Source organism: Papaver somniferum, chromosome 9 (assembly GCF_003573695.1).
Source record: "Papaver somniferum cultivar HN1 chromosome 9, ASM357369v1, whole genome shotgun sequence".
NCBI lineage: Eukaryota > Viridiplantae > Streptophyta > Magnoliopsida > Ranunculales > Papaveraceae > Papaver > Papaver somniferum.
This window is the reverse complement of record NC_039366.1, coordinates 7,728,359-7,750,249: the sequence shown is the minus strand read 5'-3', so window position 1 is coordinate 7,750,249 and position 21,891 is coordinate 7,728,359. Positions and strand designations below refer to the sequence as shown.

General features: G+C 39.1%; 2 protein-coding genes and 1 pseudogene across 2 annotated transcripts; 2 read left to right on the top strand and 1 right to left on the bottom strand.

The window, feature by feature from the left end:
• The first annotated feature begins 1,897 nt into the window (after nt 1-1,897).
• LOC113307694 lies at nt 1,898-4,307 on the top strand (annotated as a pseudogene).
• Nucleotides 4,308-4,477: 170 nt separating this feature from the next.
• Nucleotides 4,478-5,043, bottom strand: LOC113311281 (B3 domain-containing protein At5g42700-like). The gene is made up of 3 exons (XM_026560121.1): nt 4,915-5,043; nt 4,594-4,800; nt 4,478-4,510 (listed from the first exon to the last, which is right to left on the bottom strand). The coding sequence occupies exons 1-3, from the start codon at nt 5,041-5,043 to the stop codon at nt 4,478-4,480; spliced, it is 369 nt and encodes a 122-aa protein (XP_026415906.1).
• An 806-nt stretch (nt 5,044-5,849) lies between these two features.
• On the top strand, nt 5,850-6,362 carry LOC113308454. Its single transcript, XM_026556914.1, has 2 exons — nt 5,850-5,974; nt 6,057-6,362. Exons 1-2 carry the CDS (start codon nt 5,869-5,871, stop codon nt 6,275-6,277), a joined length of 327 nt encoding a protein of 108 aa, XP_026412699.1. The 5' UTR covers nt 5,850-5,868; the 3' UTR covers nt 6,278-6,362.
• The last annotated feature ends 15,529 nt before the right edge of the window (nt 6,363-21,891 follow it).

The window sequence follows — 21,891 nt, the reverse complement described above, 5'->3', positions numbered from 1 at the left end:
CGCCAGTTCCCCTCCGATGACGAAATCAAAAGAACCATTACTCATATATGGTAAATGGTGACCGCAGTCTACACTGCTCGCTGCACTAACAACAGTTCACCGATGGGGCATCAAAGAAATGCTACCCTCAAAAATGTAACACCAAAACTCGAAGTGAAAATTCCATATCAATAGATAACACTCGCAGAACCGCTATGAGCAAAGAGGGTCGTCACCCTATAATGGTGGATGGAGCTCAAATTTCTCATCTCACTTTCGTCGTATTCACGACAAAATGATAAATCAATACGGTGTCGAGCGAACCACCATTTATGCACAAATAATTAGATGCATACTTTGACTCCCATAATGAAGAACCCTGTACACTGATTAATTTAACAAGACGAAGTGATCGTTAATAAAATGATTTAGCTCCACGATGAACTTTGACTCCCATGATGCACAATACTGATGCCAGAGGCGAAGTCCATGCTTGAAATTACAACCACATTAACCATAGCCCATTCTTATCAATAAATTAAGGTGAGACTCACCCATGAAATCATGCCTAGAGCTACATCGCTCAGTAATCCAAGGCGTCCCCACGAGAAGGCCTAACCATGAAGTAACTGCCACCATCCGCAAAAAAGCTGATATTGACGACCATTAGTCAGAATACAAAGACGCAAAAGAGAATTTGGTGCTGGAGAAAGCGAGCCACGAAGAAGCCAGACGAGCCCGGCACCTGCAATTTAAGCCACAATGACGTGCAAAATAGGGGAGCCAGATGAGATCTACCATACAATCCCCTAAAAAGAAAATTATTGCTAAGAAGGTCACTACCCAAAGCAACAACAGACATCTCCAAGATGAGATAGGAGAGTACCTTGTCATTCTAACGAGAATGACAAAATTCTGAGGATACATTCCTTCCCCATCATCAAATATGGAATATACAAATTGCTAAAAGAGGCACGAAGTCGAACTAGCAAAGGCTATATGCCTTCCATGGGTTTCCATTTGGAACAACAATATAAACATTTTCCTTTTGTTTGTTTTAATTTTTTCTTTCGATTTTTTTTGTATTTTGAATTTATTTTTGTTTTGTTTATATATCTGCTATTTGCATTGCATATAGTTAGAAAATTAGGATTCCAAATAATAGTTTTCTAAAAGCCTATCAAGATTATGGCACGGTGCTAGACACACCTTCCATTCTACAAGGAATGGCGCGGGAACAATATCCAAGCTACCTAAGACGGAAACAGACATAAGGTAATGCCATCATGATCATGAAATCGGATAATGTGCTGCCATAACAGAAGATATCCAGAATCGGGATAGTTGCCTCTGGCTAGGGTAAGAATCACTCGACCGAGATATCACCCTACATGATCAACAAACAAGTGACTCAAACACCTGATCACTTGACCTAGGGGCAAGCTAAAATCAATAATGTTAGTAAGATACTGTCTCGGAAGGAGCACGAGGACTTACTCAAAAAGTCTCCAAGATAAGACACTCAACAAAGAGTTACAAAAAAAATAAAAAATACTTAATGAATATTATCGCCTCGGACGATAAACGACGACGTATCGGAAAGAACCTACACCTCTAGCTATTGCCTCGATCATACACGAGGGTTTACGAAAAGCATAGACTAAAACGGTGGCACATCAGACTCCACAAATGTTAGTCACATGGCGAGAAAGACGAAATTCAAAATGGAGCGTCATTCCATCGTTATCAACACTTAAAGCAACAGAGGCACAAGAATGAAAATGTTCTATCCCGACGGCGCTACCATGGAATCATTACAAACGGTAACCATCAACATGGTGAAAACACTCGGAGTCCGAGATGCTAATAAGATAATATCTTGACAAGACGATGGTCCAATGGAGTTTCTCCCCAGCCATAAAACAATAAATTAATAGGCGTAAAGTCGAGCTAAGCTCGTGAAGCATCAGCTTAACCTTTTTTACCAACGAATAGCCATTACTCAGCACGAAGACCACTATGGTGGTTAAAGAAGGAGTACAATTCAAACCATTAGGAGGGCCACCCGGTGCAAGGAGACAAAATAACTCTATGAAGTAGAAATTCTAGCATAACCCAAGGCGAGGCGCGACCGCCCAAAGGAAAACTCATTACAGTATATGTTTCAGAACCAATTATTATGTTTCAGAAACTGATACAAAGAGGTTACCCGAATCCGAACAGTTTTACTTACGCATTTGTTATTAAATCCTGTGCTTTAATTTGTGGTTACGTAGAAGGTACACAGATTCATTCACATGTTTTGAAATCTGGGTTTCATTCTAGTCCATTTATTCAGACTGCATTTGGTGAATTTATATGCGAAATGCGAAGAAATTGGATTAGCCCGGAAGCTGTTTGATGAAATACCTGACAAGAATTTGGTTACTTGGAGTACTATTATAAGTGGGTATGCGTATGCTAGACTTGGATTAGTGAATGAAGCATTGACTCTGTTCAGAGAAATGCAATTGGCGGGGGTTAGTCCGGATGAGGTTACGATGGTTAGTGTGATTACAGCTTGTGCGAGTTCCGGTGCATTGGATTTGGGTGAATGGATTCATAAGTTTATTGACAAACATGTTATCGAAGTTGATCTTGAACTTAGTACTGCACTTGTACATATGTAAGCAAAGTGTGGGTGTATCGAGCGAGCGAAAAAAGTATTTGAAGAGATGCCCGTGAAAGATACAAAAGCGTGGATTTCAATGATTGTTGCGCTCGCTATTCATGGACTTGCGGAGGAAGCATTGGAGGTATTTAGAAGAATGATGGAAGCAAACGTGAAGCCTAACCATGTAAGTTTCATTCGGGTTTTATCAGCTTGTGCCCATAGTGGATTAGTATTAGAAGGCCAAAGGTACTGGTCAAGCATGCTCGAATGCGGGATTGAGCCGATAATGGAGCATTATGGTTGCATGGTTGATCTACTTTGCCGAGCCTGACTTATTAAAGAGGCATATAAGTTTGTTGAAGACATGCCAATCAAACCAAATTCAATAATCTGGAGAACACTGTTAGTTGGTTGTACTAGAAAACGCATTTTGGATGAATGTGATTTTGTGGCAGGTCGACTTTTAGAATTAGAGCTACTGAATCCTGAAAACTACATGCTCCTCTCGAACTTGTATGCTGCTACTTCTCAATGGGGGAAAGTGAGTCTTGTCAGGAAGAAGATGAAGGAGAATGGGATCCGAGCTATTCCTGGTTGTAGTTCAATAGAAATTGACGGATTTGTTCATGAAGTTGTGGTGTCAGACAGATCACATCCAGATGCAAATGAGATAAGGTTAGTATTGAGAGATATGGCAGATCGGGTTCGTTCTGTTGGGCATGATCCATGGACATCTGCGGTTTTGCATAATGTGGACGATGAAGAGAAACAAAGTTCTCTTTGTGAACATAGTGAGAGATTGGCCATTGCATACGGGCTATTGAAAGCAAAATCTCCTACTGTCATTAGAGTTGTGAAAAATTTAAGGGTCTGTGTTGATTGCCATGAAGTTACAAAGATTATCAGCAAAGTGTACATGAGGGAGATCATTGTTAGAGATAGAGTTGGATTTCATAGATTCTTAGACGGGGCTTGTTCTTGCAAAGATTACTGGTAATGGACCGCAGAATTTACATTGTCGGTGTGTCACAAAAAATGTTTCAAGAACATCGTTTCCTAGCTGATATTAGAAGTGCATTCTATTTGAATACAACTCAAGTGTTATAAGAGGCAAGTACAATACCTCGCTGAACAAAAAGAACATAATAAACAAGATTTTTGTGTGGCTCTCTGGTTTACTTTTTGAAAGTAGTCGCAGTAGCAGTGGGAGGATGGCACTTTCTTAAGCAATGAACAAGACCGGTAACACCTTCCACTACACTTCTGGATGTCAGGCATATAAGTCACTACATACTAAGATCATGTAGCATCAAAGGGGTGTTAACATAGTCAATACTATGTGTACTCTGTGACATTGAGGAAGTAACTCTGCAGCAAAGCAATTGGGTAAGCCTTCCACTATTTTCATCACTAATCAATGCGTATAAAGTTCAGGGATAAAAGAGAGGATCTTTGGCCTCTAACGAGTTTTGCAATTATATGGGAGATTTTGAAAGAAAAGAAAGAATGGGAGATGGCATGCTGAGATTTTCATTTGAAGACAGTTTCATTGCACCAACCAGCACTGCGCGAACACCATTATGTTTGCCATTAAGATTTTCGTTTATATGATCATATTCCATTTGATGTATTTTAAACTATTAAAAATGTCCCAACATAGAGCTACATGAAGTCATGAAAGGAAATTAAAACCATTGTTCAACGAAAAATTCCACAGATTGTTAAATTTCATAACATATATCCATAGTAGCAAGAATCATAACCTGTTATACAATTTAGTTCAATACTGTAAGAAAATAACAACCAAAAAAACCTACTGTAGGTAGATCTGGCTGATTCACCACTTCAATCATCCCTTATAGCTTTGAATATGTAAACCTATAAAGGAACACCAACAGATCAGATGAAACTCTTGAAACGAAAACAAGTACTAAATTGCTGACATGTTAAAGTTCACTCACCCTAAATACGGTTGGTCCGGTTAGTTTAAACACACAAGCATCACCATGAATGAGGTTGTGACCCAAAGAAAATGCTCTCCAACCTCCACTCAATCCCTCTTTAGTGGAGATATAAATAGTATGGTACTCTACCCCTTGAAAATCTACCAAGGTAATTGTTGCATCATGATGCGGTAGGTGATCCTTGCAAAACTTATGTGGAAGGCCCTGTTAACATTGACCATTATAACGACAAAAGATTAATAATTATACATAATCTATGTTACTTAAATGCCAAACTTGATTTATGTTCATTGACAAAGAAAGGATATATACACTTACCAACCAAAAACCACCACTAACTTGGCTTGGGACCATCGGTTTCACAAAACTGGGAAATGCACCTCGAAGAGATAATTGAAATTGTTGAGCTCTTTGGATAGCAATTCTTCTTTCTTCTATGGTTGCCATTGAATTAGAGCTGCTTCTTTTATAATGATGCAGGACGTAATTGTTATATATGAGTCATAACCTAGAAGACATATATATCTATTTGAATTATTCTTCTCATTTGGTGATATATGCGATTCCTCGATATGAGGAGTAGAAAATTTCAGAAAATATTTTGATTGGTGTTGTTATGCATTTGAGTACGTAACAACACTGATGAGCATGTACTTCTAAACGGCTAGAGTTCACATTTTTTTATATAATAATTAAATCCGACGGCTTAAAATTATATATTCTCATTGTGCATTAGTGTGTCATAACTCATAACCTACAAGGTATATATCCTTTTAAGTTTTTGTTTCCATGTGGTTATATATACGATCCCTACTATCTGGAGTAGAAAATTTCAGAAATTATTTCGAGTGGTGTTATCAGCATAACAACACAATGAGGATAGCATCTAAATTTAAACCGTTACTAATAACAAACTACATACAGCTAGCAGAGTGCAGTACCACAACACCCGGACATGGACTACTTAACAGTTGGGTATTGAATTGGAAACGTTTGTGAGCATAGTGAGAGATTAGCCATTGCATACGGGCTATTGAAATTCCATGCACCGTGGACTATAATTAATAGCCAAAATAACATATTGTGAAATTGCATGCACCGCGCGTTGACTATAGTTAATAGTAATAACTATTTTGATATCTTCCGGATCCTGAAAATTTTAAGAAGTTAATGCGAAGCACATTAAATGTGAACCTGAGAAACCACTATAAATATCTTCATCCCGACTATAGGGAGTGATATACATATCCCAACCCCAAAATCTCAACATTAATGAAGATGTCCAGATATACTACACAGCTGGTTGTGGCGCTCAGCTTATGCTTGCTTCTTCTGGGTTTTTCATACTCTGCCGAGGCATCTGCAAGACCTATTACTGGTTGGTATATATATTTTTGATTGGAATCTTAAATGTACTTAAACCTTATTTTTAAGTTAATAATGCTTGCACGGTGATGCAGGAGCAGCAGCAGCAGCAGCAAGATTAACACCTAATAATGATCAACAATGTAACTTTGGTAGTTGTGGTAATAATGATGACTGTCGAGCGATATGCCAACCACTTGGTTATCTTGGAGGCTACTGTAAGATGATGGCATCTTTATCAAATGGTGGGGAGAAGATAGATGTTAATCGATACCATGTTGCATATCCCAGGTGCTGTTGTGTGATGGATCTCTAGCTTGGAATCACTGTATTGTGTACGTTGTTGATGTATCTCTGGTTTTTTCTCTAATAACTAAATAAATGACCTTTTTTCTTCTTAATTTTGGAGACGAAAATTTGCGATGTCTACGTCTCCCCAGCGGTACACACACCCGTAGAAACTTGACCGAGTTTCTTTAGCAATTTTTTCTTTTCCGAGTAAAAAATAAAATAAACTTCATCGACGAGTATTGAACTGGCAACAACATGTTAGTGGAAAGAATTGTTTTCCGGAAAGAATTGGCGAATAAAATCAAAATGTTAGTGGAACATTGTCAATGGATCTTACCCCATAATCACCATCTCTTCACAATTCACAAAGTAAATTTCTTTCTGGCATTTTACCAACTATGTAAGAATATATGGACCTACATACATATCAAGGTGGTCAAGCATAAAACAAAGGGAAAGTCAAGACTAAGTTACTAGTAGATCTACAATGAACAAGCAATGTAGATGATCAATGGAGATCGAGTCAAATTTCCAATAATAAAACATCTTGTGGAATTTATGTGTTCTACTTAATAATTAAGATATATTCTGGTTTATTCAGATATTTTCTAAAGAATAATTTATTTATTTTTTGTAATTAAGATATTAAAGAGACTAAGGCTCTGAAAAAGCTACATACAGCAGGAGTAGAGCCATCCAATCTGGAAGTTGATGTTTCTCAATATTACAAATAGAATTCTCTCTCAAATACAAAAATAAAAAGAGTTCAATTTTAACTCGAACACAAAACTTTAATTCTGAAACACTCATCATCGTGTACGAAACCAGAGTATCAATCTTCTGAATCTGCAAGACACACAAATTAACATAATTTGCAATATAGTTCAACGTCTTTGAAAAGTTAAATGTTTTTGAGAATTTAACATTCTCCATGTATAATAAAAAAGCGAAAAAAAAGGAAGAAGACGATCTTGTTTTTTACACATTATAGTTTAGTTAGAGAAAATATAGGAATATATAAACCGTTTAAAATGAGCCGAATAGAAGAATGTTAGGTAGTTAGGCGCCACATCAGCAAAAATCTAAACCGTGAGATTTGTTTAATCTAGTGTCCTACGAGATTTGTCAAAAATGTTTTTCAAATTTCTTTGTTACATGATCCTGACCTTCTCAATATTAGATTTATCTAATAAAAGTTGTTTTAAGCAACAAGTGGAAGGAGATGATTCATGTTCTACAACAGAATTTAGAGGCCTTACAAACTTGGCTAAAACATCCGTAACTTGATTTCCTAGTCTAGGGACAAAATTAAAACCCAAAAAGTTGTGACAGAGTTAAGCTATTATGTTTGTCTCATCGAGACAGGCATTAACACGCCAGGAAATATTTGGATTTTGACCATGCAAGTAGTTGAAAATGTTTTCACAGTCTCCTTCAATGCTGAAACTTCTAATTTGTTTTTTCTTAGCCCAAACTGCCGCCTCCAAAACTATGTTGTAAAAGGAGAGCGCCTGGAGCGCCTAGGCGCCAAAGGTGCACTAATCCTAGGTCTAGCGCTCGAGTAACTCAATGTTCCACTACTTTCCAGGCCGGCGCCTTAGGCGAGAGAATTTGGCGCTTTTGGCGCCTTGAGGAAAGCGCTAGCTTAAGCGTCAAAGGCGTATGATTCTCTTAAAATTTTCTTTCTATATTTGGTGGTTGATTGTCTTGAAGGTTGATTTATTCTCATTGATGAACAATAATTTCCATAAGTACTCACGTGTAATACCAATTCAGCGACAATAAGTGATAACAATATGGAAACATCATTACTCCTCAATTAGTGATTGAAATATGGAAACTTATATTATCACGGGAATAAGCATGGACTTGATTGAAATATGGAAACTTAATCAACAATGAGATTATATTATCACGAAAATAGGCATGGACAATGAATGATCAAAGAATGGGAAACTTTATATACGGTGGAATACCAATACCAATGCACCATCGACAATAAATGATCGAAATATGGAAACAAAATCAATGCACCATCTAATTTGATCCTTTAAGAGTTTGGTTGTTATCTTTAAACATATAAATCTTACCAATTCGTTGAACAATATCATCTGGAAAAGAAGAAGTTAATAAGGGAATATTCCATTTACTGGTTTCTATGTCAATCAAATCATAGACCCAAATCAAGTTGTTGTTGCTATTGGTTTCTAAAGAATAATAAAACATTTTGTTGTGAACACGGAAATAACGATGGTATCCTCGTGTTCACAAACAACATTCGCATTACATACTAAATCACTGAGGAGGATGAAATACATATAAAATGGTGTAAGCCCGAAACTTATTAGACTCTGAGCCTTCGGGCTCGTCCTTGTCTGGTCATAGGGGAGTAAATTAAATCATACATACGATCATATCAAGTAAGATAACCTATCTAAGCAGAGTATATAAAACAGAATAACAACCAATCCTGCAAAAGCCACGATCAAAGAGTATCTAGCCATGATCCCGATCCTGCAAAAACCCGATACCGATGAGGTATTGTCCCTTTACATAGCAGCAACGGAGGATGCCGTCAGTGCAGTACTGATCAATACGAACACAAAGATAAAACAACCAATCTATTACGTCAGCAAGACTCTCAATCCAGCAGAAAGAAATTATACGAAGATTAAGCAACTCATTCTGGCACTAGTATGGACAAAACAAAAGCTGAGGACCTATTTCTTGACTCATTATGTTCGTGTTCCGTGCAAAGCTCCATTAGAAGTTGTTCTCAAAAGCGCTGGGAAAGTAGGAAGGATATCGAAATGGAATACTCATCTTGATCAGTTCAACATCATCCACGAGATCCAAACCGCCCAAAAATCGCAAATCTTAGCGTATTTTCTAGCAGATCTACCCTTGGACAATGTCGAAGAAGTGAAGGACATGCCAGAAGTAGAAGAGGAAGGGAAAGATACAGTCGATGTCCTAGAACCCTCAAGCCAAAGACGATGGGAGGTTTTCGTTGATGGATCAAGGAATAGGGAAGGCGCAGGCATAGGCATCGTGATCACCACCCCCGCCGGGGGTCGGATCGTGCACGCGCTAAGGTTGGAATTTGAGGGGCATACCAACAACATCGTAGAATACGTAGCTGTAGTACATGCCCTTCGTTTGGTAATAGAAATGGGAATAACCGATGTACGAATGACAAGTGATTCGCAGCTGGTCATACGACAAATAGGTCTAGAATACAATGTTTACGACGAAATCCTTTCAGCATATATGGCCTTAGTCCAGACTCTAGCATCTCAAATACCTAGCATCAAGTTCCGGCATCTATGCAGAAGAGACCTCAGACATGCTGATTCTCTAGCATACACATCATCCATGTTAAGAGACGAAAACATCAAATCCATCAAAATAACAAGAGTATATGAGCCCTCGATTACACCACAACAATCCCTCGCTACTCATCGTGAAGACGATGCATGTGAGGATATAGCTGACGATGATATGGGGGAGGACATTGTTGATGACTTTGTTGAAGATGATATAATATCAAGTGAAAAAGCGGGGGTCTAACAACACTCAGATGACTGAGATTTAAACTCCTCTTGTAATTCGTTTAGTTAATCACAACTAATTGGATTACGCAGAGGAGGAGGATTGCTCTCACTGATTAGTAAATCAATATCAACCTCAACATGAATATTATTCATCATAACTAGATTTAGCCTGTCAAGAGATTCTTTCTCTTTCTGGAGGTATAACTCAACATCAAGAGATAAGCTCTCAAACTTCTTTTCAAGCCTTGGAAACAATTCAAGGGATTTTAAACCTGGTGGAGGTTTAAATAGAATTTCTTCTACAGATTTTATTAAATCAGTCATGGAAGAGAATTCTGAAATCCCTGGATCTTGTGGTACATTTATTGAGATAGCACTAATGACCATAGAGTCAGATCTCTACAAACACAGACTTGTAAGGTCTTGAACGTTTTTGCCTGCTCTGATACCAATTGAAAAAGCGGGGGTCTAACAACATCACCCAATATTTCATGTAGCAATCTGTATGGACTAACTCCGAAACACTTTCTAGAGAATCAACTAGCCAGTCAGACTCAATCTAGGTAAAAGTATCTCAAGGAGTTAATATATCTCTCTCTTTTTGATTTACTCAAGCTAATAGAAATCAGCGAGTCTTTAATCAAACACAAGGAATAACTTGGACTGTACCAAAGTCCAATGTCCAAGGATCAATCAATGATAATCAACAACCAAAGGTTGGATTAATCTAATTGATGATCTAAACGCACAACTTGTATTATTTCAATTATAAAGATAAATAATATAATGCAGAAACTGAAATAACACAGACACCAGAAATTTTGTTAACGAGGAAACCACAAATGCAGAAAAACCGCTGGACCTAGTCCAGATTGAATACACACTATATTAAGCCGCTACAGACACTAGCCTACTCCAAGCTAACTTCGGACTGCACTATAGTTGAACCCCAATCAGTCTCCCACTGATCCAAGGTACAGTTGTACTTCCTACGCCTCTGATCCCATCGGTATACTGCGCACTTGATTCCCTTAGCTGATCTCACCCACAACTAAGAGTTGCTACGACCCAAAATCGCAGGCTTTAACAATAAACAAATCTGTCTCACACAGACAAGTCTATCAAAGGATCAATCTGTCCCCCACAGAAAAACCCTAAAAGTTTTTGTTCCGTCTTTTTATAATAATCAAGGTGAACATGAACCAATTGATAATCCGGTCTTATATTCCCGAAGAACAACCTAGATTAATCAATCACCTCACAACAATCTTAATCGTATGCTAGCGAAACAAGATGTTGTGGAATCACAAACAATGAGACGAAGGTGTTTGTGATTACTTTTTATATCTTTCCTATCGGAGAACTCTCACGATCTCTAGCCAATCAATAAGATTGTACTATTACGATAGAAGATGCAAGATCAGATCACACAATTACCATAAAAGTAGTATCGGTATGGCTTCACAATCCTAATGAAGTCGTTAACCTGGTTTTAGAAGAATAAAACCTAAGGTTAAAGGATAAAAGACTCTAGCACGCAAACTAGTATCACAGTAAGGTGTGGGGATTAGTTTTGCACAATACTAGATGTCTCCTTTATATAGCCTTTCAAATCAGGGTTTTGCCTTAGTTACAAAGCAATCAATATTCACCGTTAAATGAAAACCTTATTTAGATTCAAGATAATATTTCTCAACCGTTAGATCGAAAACTTATCTTGTCATACAAAAATGACTGTACGCTTCTAGGTTTGTTAAACACTCCTAAACGTGTATATTGTTGGTTCAACAAAAGTCTACCCAAAGAGGTTAACCATATGAGTGTTTCATACCAACCATGTTCTTCTTCACCATAACTAGTTCAATTGACTCAAATGAACTTGTTAAGAGAGTTGTTCAATTGCAAGGAAATCTTATTGAAAAAACGGGGGTCTAACAACACCACCCAATATTTCTCTTAGCAATCTTGTGTCTTATGTAACTACACAAGACACAATTGAAGCAAAAATGATTTGATTCACCCCAATCGGTTCATGAACTTTAATACACACGGTTTGGAAATGAATTCCTTAGTCTTTTAAGATTAAGTTCAGAAATCATCTTTAGATATATAACCTTCTCAAGTTCGCAAACTGGGTTCGCGGACTTAAGACACCGGATAGAGTTTACAAACTCCAGCAGAAATTCTCGGGTTCGAGAACTACGCCGGTTCGCGGACTGGGTTCGCGGACAGGGCTCACGCAAGTAGTTTGTCAACTCCAGTAGAAATTCTCGGGTTTGAGAACTTCGGTAGTTCGCAGACTGAGTTCGCGGACTTGGCACTTGCCATTCTTCCGGTTCTCTTGATCAACAAAGTTAGAAAACTTCGGTTCAAGGAATTCATTGGTTATGTAATTTAAACTCTCATTCCAATCATTGAAACATTCTTAGATGACGTTATATAGTTGTTATACTATTTCTCGTCAAAGCAATTTTCAAAGTGATTGAAACATTCATGACTTTCCTCACTAGGTAAAGATGAACTTGGTCGAAGAGAAAAGATTACCAACACATATTTCAAGATATAGATAGGCGAGGTATACTCGGCTCGAAATACCAAGTGTGTGTGATCTAGTCTATATATATAGCATACGACTTTTGTCTCAAAGAGTAGGAGATAGAATAGATAGACTTTTGAGTGACAGATAAGTTCAAGTCTCCACATAACTTTTTGTCGAGAAGTTCCACCGGTTCCTTGAGTAGATATTCTACTTGTATGATGAATCTCCATGAAGTCCTTGAGCTCAACTACACTTACTATCCTAGTCCGAGACTTACCTATAAGAGACTACAAATCAAGACCTATAGTTTTGATCGTTAACATTCACAAACATGCTTGAGATAACAACGCATGCGAGTTTGACCGAGCAGTGCTCTAACATCAAGGGCTAACGAAGACGAAGATTTCAAGAACGAAGAAGACTGGAGAACCGAAGTTCATCTTTTCCTTGAAGAAGGAACGTTGCCCATGGACCTGAAGCAAGATCGAAAAATACAGTCAAAAGCAGGGAGATACGATCTTCGTGAAGGTGTCACTAGTAAAAAAATGGTGTTCGCTAACAGTTAAAAACTGTTACTGTATTATTTTCGTAACAATTTTAGTTTTTTTTGCGGTGTTACTAAAGCCCCTGTTACAGAAAGTTTATAAAACCTGTTACGGAATGACTATTGAAAAATGACTCATAAATTCTAAAACTGTCACTATTAGTAGTTTTTGGTAACAGTTTATTCAATATGTGTTACTGAATAATTGATAGGGTAATTTTTTTTCATAAAACTGTTGCTATTATTTGAGTAACCGTAACAGTTTTTTTTGAAAACTGTCATCAAAAACAGCATAAAGGTAAAAATTTATAGTGAAACTACCACCACCTCCACCACTAGCGCCACCACCACCTCCACCACCAGCACCGCCGCAACCATCACCACCATGCCCGCCACCATTACACAACCACAAGTTGGGCTTCTTGAGCTGAAATATAAATTCTATAAAATTACTCTTCACAAGATTCGACCTTGAGACCTATTACACCTAACTATAACTCTTGAACCACTACTCCATGCTTTGTTTTTGGTTAATGTTTTCCATATAAAATACTTATTCTCATTAAACAATAAACTATCGACCTCCACCACAACGTTCTTACCACCACCTTCGTTATCACCGCCCAATTACAACATATTTATATTGTAGTAGTTCTACATATCATACCACTTGTTTATTATTTTTATTAGATTTTAATTTCTATTAAACTTTAGATAACCATCCATGAGCCATGGCTAGATCTAGTGAATGAAATTAAATCAACAAGTTAATTGTGGCATGTCGGTCTAGAGCTAGGTAATCTTTTTTGAAATGGATTTCCAAATAACTACTTATGTTGACAAATAGTAACAGTTGTTTTATAAAAATGTCACGATAAGGTCAACTATGGTGACATATTAAATCTGTTACAGTAACATTGGTATATGGTAACAGTTGGTCTAAAAAATGTCACGATAATGTCAACTATGGTAACATATTAAATCTGTTACAGTAACATGGGTATATAGTAACACTTATTATAAAAACTGGTATAATATACAACCTAGATGACACTATGTAACAGTTCTTACACAAACTGTTACCATTATTTAACAACCTAACATTTAGTAACAGGTAATTTACGAACTGTTGCCTTATAAATGCTTGTACTGTTACTAAATATCACTTTTTTACTAGTGTGTTCTGTACAAAAAGTCTTTCCTTGGTCCTTTGTTACGATGTTTACCCAGGGAGGAAGGTCACCGAATATTGAAAGACATCCACTACGGGGACGCAGGAAACCACAGCGGGATGAGGTCACTAGCGGACAAGGCTAAGATGCAGGGATACTACTGGCCTAAAATGATACGAGATGCAGCCAGGATGTTACGAAGATGCGAAGAATGTCAGCGCTTTTCTAAGAGAATCTATGCCCCGGCAACAAAGTTGAATTCAGTATACTTCCCTTGGCCATTTGCAAAATGGGGAGTAAATATCGTTGGACCCCTGATCGAAGGGTCAGGGAAAAGACGATTCTTGATCGTAGCTACAGATTACTTCAGCAAGTGGGTGGAGACCAAAGCCCTAGATAGAATTTGTGACTTGGATGTGTTTATATTCATCTTTCAGAACATCATTTGCAGGTTTGGCATCCCCGCAGAAATTGTCTCCGACAACGGCAAGCAATTACACGGAAAAAACATAGACATGCTCTTCGATACCTTCAAGATTAGGAAGGACAAATCGACTCCCATCTACCCCCAGAGAAACGGTCAGGTTGAAGCCACCAACAAGACCCTCGCTCTTATTATCAAGAAATCACTGAATGAACATAAGGGACGATGGTGCGAACAGTTACGCAACGTGTTATGGGCATACCGAACAACACGAAGGTCCGGTACTGGAGAATCGCCATTCCTCCTCACCTATGGAGCCGAAGCTGTCATTCCAGCATAGGTCATTATGCCAAACACAAACAATGAAGCATGGGCAAAGAATCTCACAACGGATATGATGCTGGAAAGGCTCGATGATCTAGAATAAAGAAGGGAGACAATGCTGCAAAGGATGGAAAACTACCAACGAAGGTTAGCAAGATAATACAACAAGAAGGTTAAGCATATAAATTTTGTAGAATGACAGTATATGCTGAGAACTATACCCCAACACCAACGAGAGAAAAAGTGGGGCAAATTAGCACCAACATGGGGAGGACCATTTATAATACACGATATCGCAAGGAATGGATCTTACTACCTGCGTAACCTAAAAGGAGAAGTCCTCAGACACCCATGGAATGCCGAAATATCTCAATCCATACTATCCGTAAGATAACGCACTTCTGCATCTGCATGAAGATCACCAGAAGAAGAAGACAGCGTACCCGCTCGACATGTTTCTATCTCTGGACGAGGAATATCAGACCTCACCTTATCAATCAAACAAGCTTTTTTGCAAAAAATCTATTGGGGAAAGTAACCACATACAATATCTTAGGACTCCCCTATTAGCATCTATAAGTGTAGGACCATGGGGAAGGCTTCCAGCACAAAGAGATACCCAACCAATCAACAAGGCAGCGGTTCAGCGGAATGGATGCATGTAAATATATCAATAACACATTACATATCCTGGAACGCTGCATCAACCCCCACCGTTCGGTAACCCTCTGGCCAAGGGTTAGCCAGTGGGGTGACAGGTACAAAGTCAATAACGAAGGTGCTTATGTTCGTTACTGCCGTCAAACACTTTTATTTACTTAGTTCATTTCTCAATAACTAGATTTACTCGCTATCTAAAAAATAAATGAACTAACAATGCAGATAAATCAGAATTGTACATATCCAAACAAACGATGATCCATTCCATAAAATTTGACTACAAGTTCCAGGAATTAAGCAAGAAACACAAGATACACCAAAAAATTGCTCGAAGCCAAGTAATCAAAAAAGATCAACTCCCTACAACAAACAATGGAAACCAGCGGTAGAGGACTGAACAAGACCGATCCTATTCTTCTTCGTAGCCTGAAACAAATACTTGATCAACTTCTGATTCCAGGGGCAAACATACAAACAACACACTTTTAGACGATAATGAAATCATATCTTGACAGTAGCAGTACCCTTCGAATGAAGAATAGCATCGGAACTCTCCTCCTCATTAACAGCATCAACGACATACTCAAAGTTCATGCCAGCAAAATTTAGTTCCCAGGGACAGAAATCGCCATAGAAGGATGGGGCACTTTCACGAGGCTGACTACCAGCAACAGGATGCCACCCATGTGAACCAGGCACCCAACCATAGGCCCAAGGACCGATGACTTCAATAACGGTGGCATGCCACTCATAATCGTGATCGCGTTTGAGTCGCTCACTCTTGGGGAAAAGCATATGAGAAGGAGTCCCTTCGGTACCAGGACATAACGAAGCTTAGAATCACTTACTTCACTAAGAAGACGAATTCACCTTGAGAAGCAGCAACCGTACAAAGACCTACACTCCATGGCTTACGGTTTCTACCATTAACGTAATCTCCGAAAGAAGCATTGAAATTCTCAGGGGTATACCAATCTATCTCAGCGGGGTTGGGAACGTAGCATGTCATCATCGTCTCGCCTTTACCCCGATGATAACATTCTTTCATCGTTCGAAGATAATTCCCACTTAGCTGTACCACCGAACGACAGTGAGTATGAGGAGTGGAACCCTCACGATGGGCCAGAACATCATAATAAAAAGAGTCCCCAGACTTATACAGGGGAAACATCAAGCCAGCTTCGAAATCCCCTACACTCGTCAGCAAGTGAAAATCATCGTACTTATAATTCGCGATCATATCATAAGTAAGATCGTCATCTGGCGCATAAAACCTAACATCAAAAGACTCAATGCCATGCTTCACTTTGAAAGATTCGAGATCAACATGCTTGAAAGTAACCTTCTTCTTGGAAACTGATACGCTTCGTATAACCGGGGCAACGTCAGAGCTAGCAGCTTTTCCCGACGACGGTTTCTTCGGAGGACTCATATCTAAAGCTTTTCTTTTGGTGGAAGGATTCCTCGACAAATCCACCTTCGGAGCAACACCTTTAGCTGAAGACTCTTTCACTGGAGCGGTAGACTGTGGAACCTTAGGTTTCTGAGAAGGCATCGTAGCTGAGGCAACATAACGAAGAGGCTGCACATTCAGCGGTTCAGTACGCTGAGAGGAAGGATGTTACACATTCGTCGGTTCAGCACGTTGAGAAGCAGGAGGACGGTTAACAGCGTATCGAGAACCCTTCGGTGGATCCCCCCTCTTCGTAGATGAAACTCTGGGACCATGCGCAGAAGAAGTCTTATGAGCTCGAAGGTCCGGTTGGGAAGACCTAGTTGGACCACCCTTCGCCGGGGATATATCAGAACTTCTGGATGGAGGAGATCTATAAGGGGTCAATGGTGGAGTTTGGTATGGAACCCGATGACGATCAACCATACCTACAAGGGGCATAGAAGTAAGATGCAGACCAAATAGTGAAGATGATGAAGATCATGAGACAAAATTTTCCGACTTTTACAGTTCATCAGAAATACCATCACAGTTCATCATAAATACCATCATAGTTCATCAGAAATACGTAATTTGATAAAAACCCACAGAAAATTAGAAACCCTAATTCAGTCATAACCGTTAAAAACAAGCCTCAATGATCAACAGAGAAGCCATAGGTTTTGTGATAAAGAACAGGGGCAAGTACATATACTTTCGTATATTTTGTTCTTCATCACAAAACCTAGATACAACAGCAGAGATATGATTATCAACCAAAATAAAGATAAGGAGAACACCATATACTAATCAGAAGCGTTACGAAAAGGACAAAGACGATCTGCAAGAACCTGATGAACAACGACAGCAGTGGACCTCTGAAGATTCGATCAGTTTTTGACTCTAAGCAGCACCAACAGAAGTTAAGAGCTAAAGAAAAAAAAAGAAGAATGAAGAGGTTCAGAGAAGAGAATGAAAAGTCATGAACTGACAAGAATAAATAGAGAATAAAATTTATTTTTTGCAACTTCTCTCATATTTATAACACAAAACCGTCACATGGTTCAAGGAGAAGTTATTGCTAGGAGTGGCAAACATGCCCTGAGAATAAGGAGAAGTTAATGAGAAGAGAGGGAAGAATGTGAAGACAGTTTTCTCCTAACTTTGACCAACCTCAAACTTGGAGAAAAGGGGTGATAGGTTGGGAAACCTACACTAAATATACTGCAAGTGCACAACGTCTAACTAGTAGACAATGGCAAGTACAGGTCGTTCCCACGAGGAGTGTGAAAATACTACTACTAACTAATACCAAGAATAACGGATCAAATTCAATATTTTAGAATGTTTATGGAACAATGAAAGCAAAACAATAAAAATGTAACCAAGGATGTGAAAGTGTTAAGGTTCCGAGAATCCGTTGTAGGCAATTTGTTTGTATACAATCACAAAGATCTCTAATTTACTCATGTAAAACAACAAACCTATCTACTAGTACACGGAAGATATTTCGTTAATAATCATCGACTAGAATTATCATTATCAAAATGGTAGTTTGTTCTCACCTTAATGTAGCATTCTTATGCACTAGATATACATGGCATAAATAGTCAATCGGAATTCATAATTCCATTATTGCAAAGGTTCAATGAGTTCTTCTACTAATCTAATGATGGACTGTACATGGCATAGAACATGAAAAATATAACTAGAAGGTAAAACATTGATAGAGAGACAAATCATTAACATTAAGTTCAATCGGTAGAAAACCCATGTTTAAGAACACAAATAAATCAACCTACAAGTTCATCCGTCGCCCTAACATGGAAAACTAGCAAGACATAGCAAGAGAAAACGATAACCAGCAAACCCTAGGCATCTCTGTATTCGGCTCCCTAGCCGCCTCCTCTTTTCTGCTGTTTGTCCCATTGGCTCTTTTATATCTTCCCGAGATCACAAAACAATACTTGCCATAACAACCCTGACACTCTTCTGGACCTTCACAAACGACTACCACAAACCGGCCCACTTGTTTTCTCGATCAAACAACCCCAGGCTGAATACTTCCGTCTTCTATCCCTTGTCAATCTCGGCCACGGTACCAATGATTTATTCCCTGACCGGCTAACTTCAGCTCCTTCCCAGCTGACCACAAGATGCACATCTCAACCAGTTAACCCCACGACATGCATCCAGCCAACGTACATCTCCATTTTGCACATACATTCATAGCTTTCTCCCATCACTAATTCATCCAATGCAACAGCCGGTAGAACAATAACTCTGCCGCATCAGTTTATGGAGTTTGATTCCATCTTCTTTCATGTGTACACTGCCAGCACAATCATCTTCTTCTTGGTGTCATCTCGATGTGTTTCCAGCCAAAAACTTCTTCATGTTGTTATTTCTCATTCATTTCTAAGCTTCATATACGACCAAACTTCAGACCGGTTTTCGCCGACCACAGCACAAATACTGTCTGTCTGTTGCCCTTCTGAATTCTAGCTGCAAAAGATGAAAATAGTTTGGCAGCAACGAACAGCTCCAACTCCATTCCCGTCAATAGCCCCATCTTTAACTTCTTACTGCTGCATTTGTTTCTTAGTCGAGAAACCCCAACTCTTGTTGCAAAATCCGTTTCTGCATTGAGTTTCAGTCCATATAAACGAACCCCAATATATTAAGCCAATTCAATGGCTACAGCACCAGTTCTTTGTCCTGACACACAATTCAGACCACCAAGGCAATGGACTTCTTAGCTGCACTCATCCCATCTTGGAGTTTGTTATCTTCTTCACTTGATTTTACTTATGAGCTGAACCCAATTTAAATCACATCCAATAACCCCCAATCTGCATCCATACATAAACTCCTAATTTCTGTTGCAGAGACCGAGAGTGACCACCACTTCCATGAGTTCGAGAATCCAACACAAACCAGCCCTGCTCCTCCCAAAATCAGGCCAGTACTGTTGCCAGTACATCCATTTCCACCAGTCGCAACCAAATCAAACCAACTCCGTCGATTCCCGTTTCAGCACTGTTTCCCATTGTATCACAGCAACTTCATTTCGAATCAACAACCCCTTATATCAGTAGCAACGCCTTCAGCCCAATTTTAGATCCATATCAATACCCCCAATTCAATTCGTCATCAACTGCAATCAGCTGTAGTGTAAGAAGACTGAATTTTAACATCATCATTGCTTCAGAACTTTCCTTCATGGAGCCAAATTCCTCTTCATCGAACCCTCCCTTCCTTTTCCATTTCTCTGTAGCTTTTGCTGCTCAAGGTTTCTCACTTCTCTTTGATGAGAACAAACGAAATGTGTGGTATAGAGTCTATCGGCTGTTCCTCTCTATAACTAGTGGGCCGGGCTTGTGTGGTGCTGATATATAAACATACCAGGCCACCACATTTTAGGCACTGAGTGATATTGATCATTTTTGTCGGTAAATGTTATTTTGCCTCCCTTTAATCATTTATCATTTCGGAGATCGAATTTACTTGTAATTCCTGTAAAAGCACTAAAATAGTGATATTAGTCAAAATATCGAATTCTAGCTACTATAAATATGGGTATAAAATGTAGCATTTATGTGCTTATCAAGGCTTCTAAAATGTTCTCAATCCATGGCTTGAAGATAGCATCAACCATCCTCTGGTATGTTGCCCCTGCATTTCTAAGTCCGAAGGGCATCCTTGTGTAACAATAGAGGCCGTGCATGGTGTAGAATGTTGTATGTTGTTGGTCTTTTTCTGCCAGGGCCACTTGGTTGTAACCCGAATATCCGTCCATGATTGATAGTTCTTCGTATCCTTCGACGACTTCTACCAGTTGATCGATGCTTGGGAGTGGGTAACTATCCTTCGGACATGCCTTATTGAGGTTGGTGAAATCGATACATATTCTTACTCCTCCGTTCTTGTTTGGCACGATGACCATGTTCGAAATTCATGTTGGAATCCTGCCTCTAACAGTTTGCGGAGCTCCTTTTCGATTGCTTGGTGATACTTCGGTGCTACCTTTCGTACTTTCTGCCTGAAGGGGGGCGTGCCCGACTTTATACAAAGCTCGTGCTGGATTAACTTCGGATCGATTCCTAGCATGTCTCCTAATATCCACGCGAAGATGTCCGCGTATTCCATGAGTAGGTTGATTAAAGTTATCTCTCTTTCTTTATCCATTAAGGTCCCTATCTTGATCATCTTCGGGTTTTTTCGGTCTCAATATTGATCTCCTTCGTGGGTTCTACATATGTGAATGTAGGCTTTGGTTCCCCTAGGAGAGTGACATTATTTGATTGTTATTTGGTAGGATCTTCAGCCCCCTTAGCCGTTGAGGTACCGACCTTGGTGTTTAGAACGACGCTTTCCTTCGTCGGACTTTTTCCAGAGATTCCTTCGGGACTTCTGCTGCTCATCTTGTTCGTTATTGAGCTGATATTGTAGAGCCTGGCATTCTCGAGCGGTGACCTGATCTCCTTTGATTTCCATTACCCCTTCGGGTGTTGGGAATCTAAGGCATTGGTGATACGTTGTTGCTACTCCTTTGAGATTGTGTACCCATCTTCGCCCGATGATGGCATTGTAAGGAGAAGGAGCATCTACTACATTGAATCGTGTATCAACCTTCATCGGTCCTGCGTCAACTTGCAAAACAATATCTTCTTAGGGTTTTGTAGGTGCTCCGTTAAATCCGTAGATGGTATAGTACGAAGACATCAGTTGTTCGTCCTTAATCTCCATTCGTTTGAACGTGTCATAGAACAGAATATTAACCGAACTCCCTCCGTTGATGAGGATCTTCTTGATATTGCACCCGGCTACTGGTAATGTTAGGACCAAAGGATAGTTGTGATCTTCCATATCTTCCTCGACATCCTCAACATCGAAAGTCATAGGTGCATTCATCCACTGCTCGTGCTCGTCTACTTATACTCCATCGATCTTGTATAGATCGTGGTAGTTCTCGAATTGCTTCCTTAGA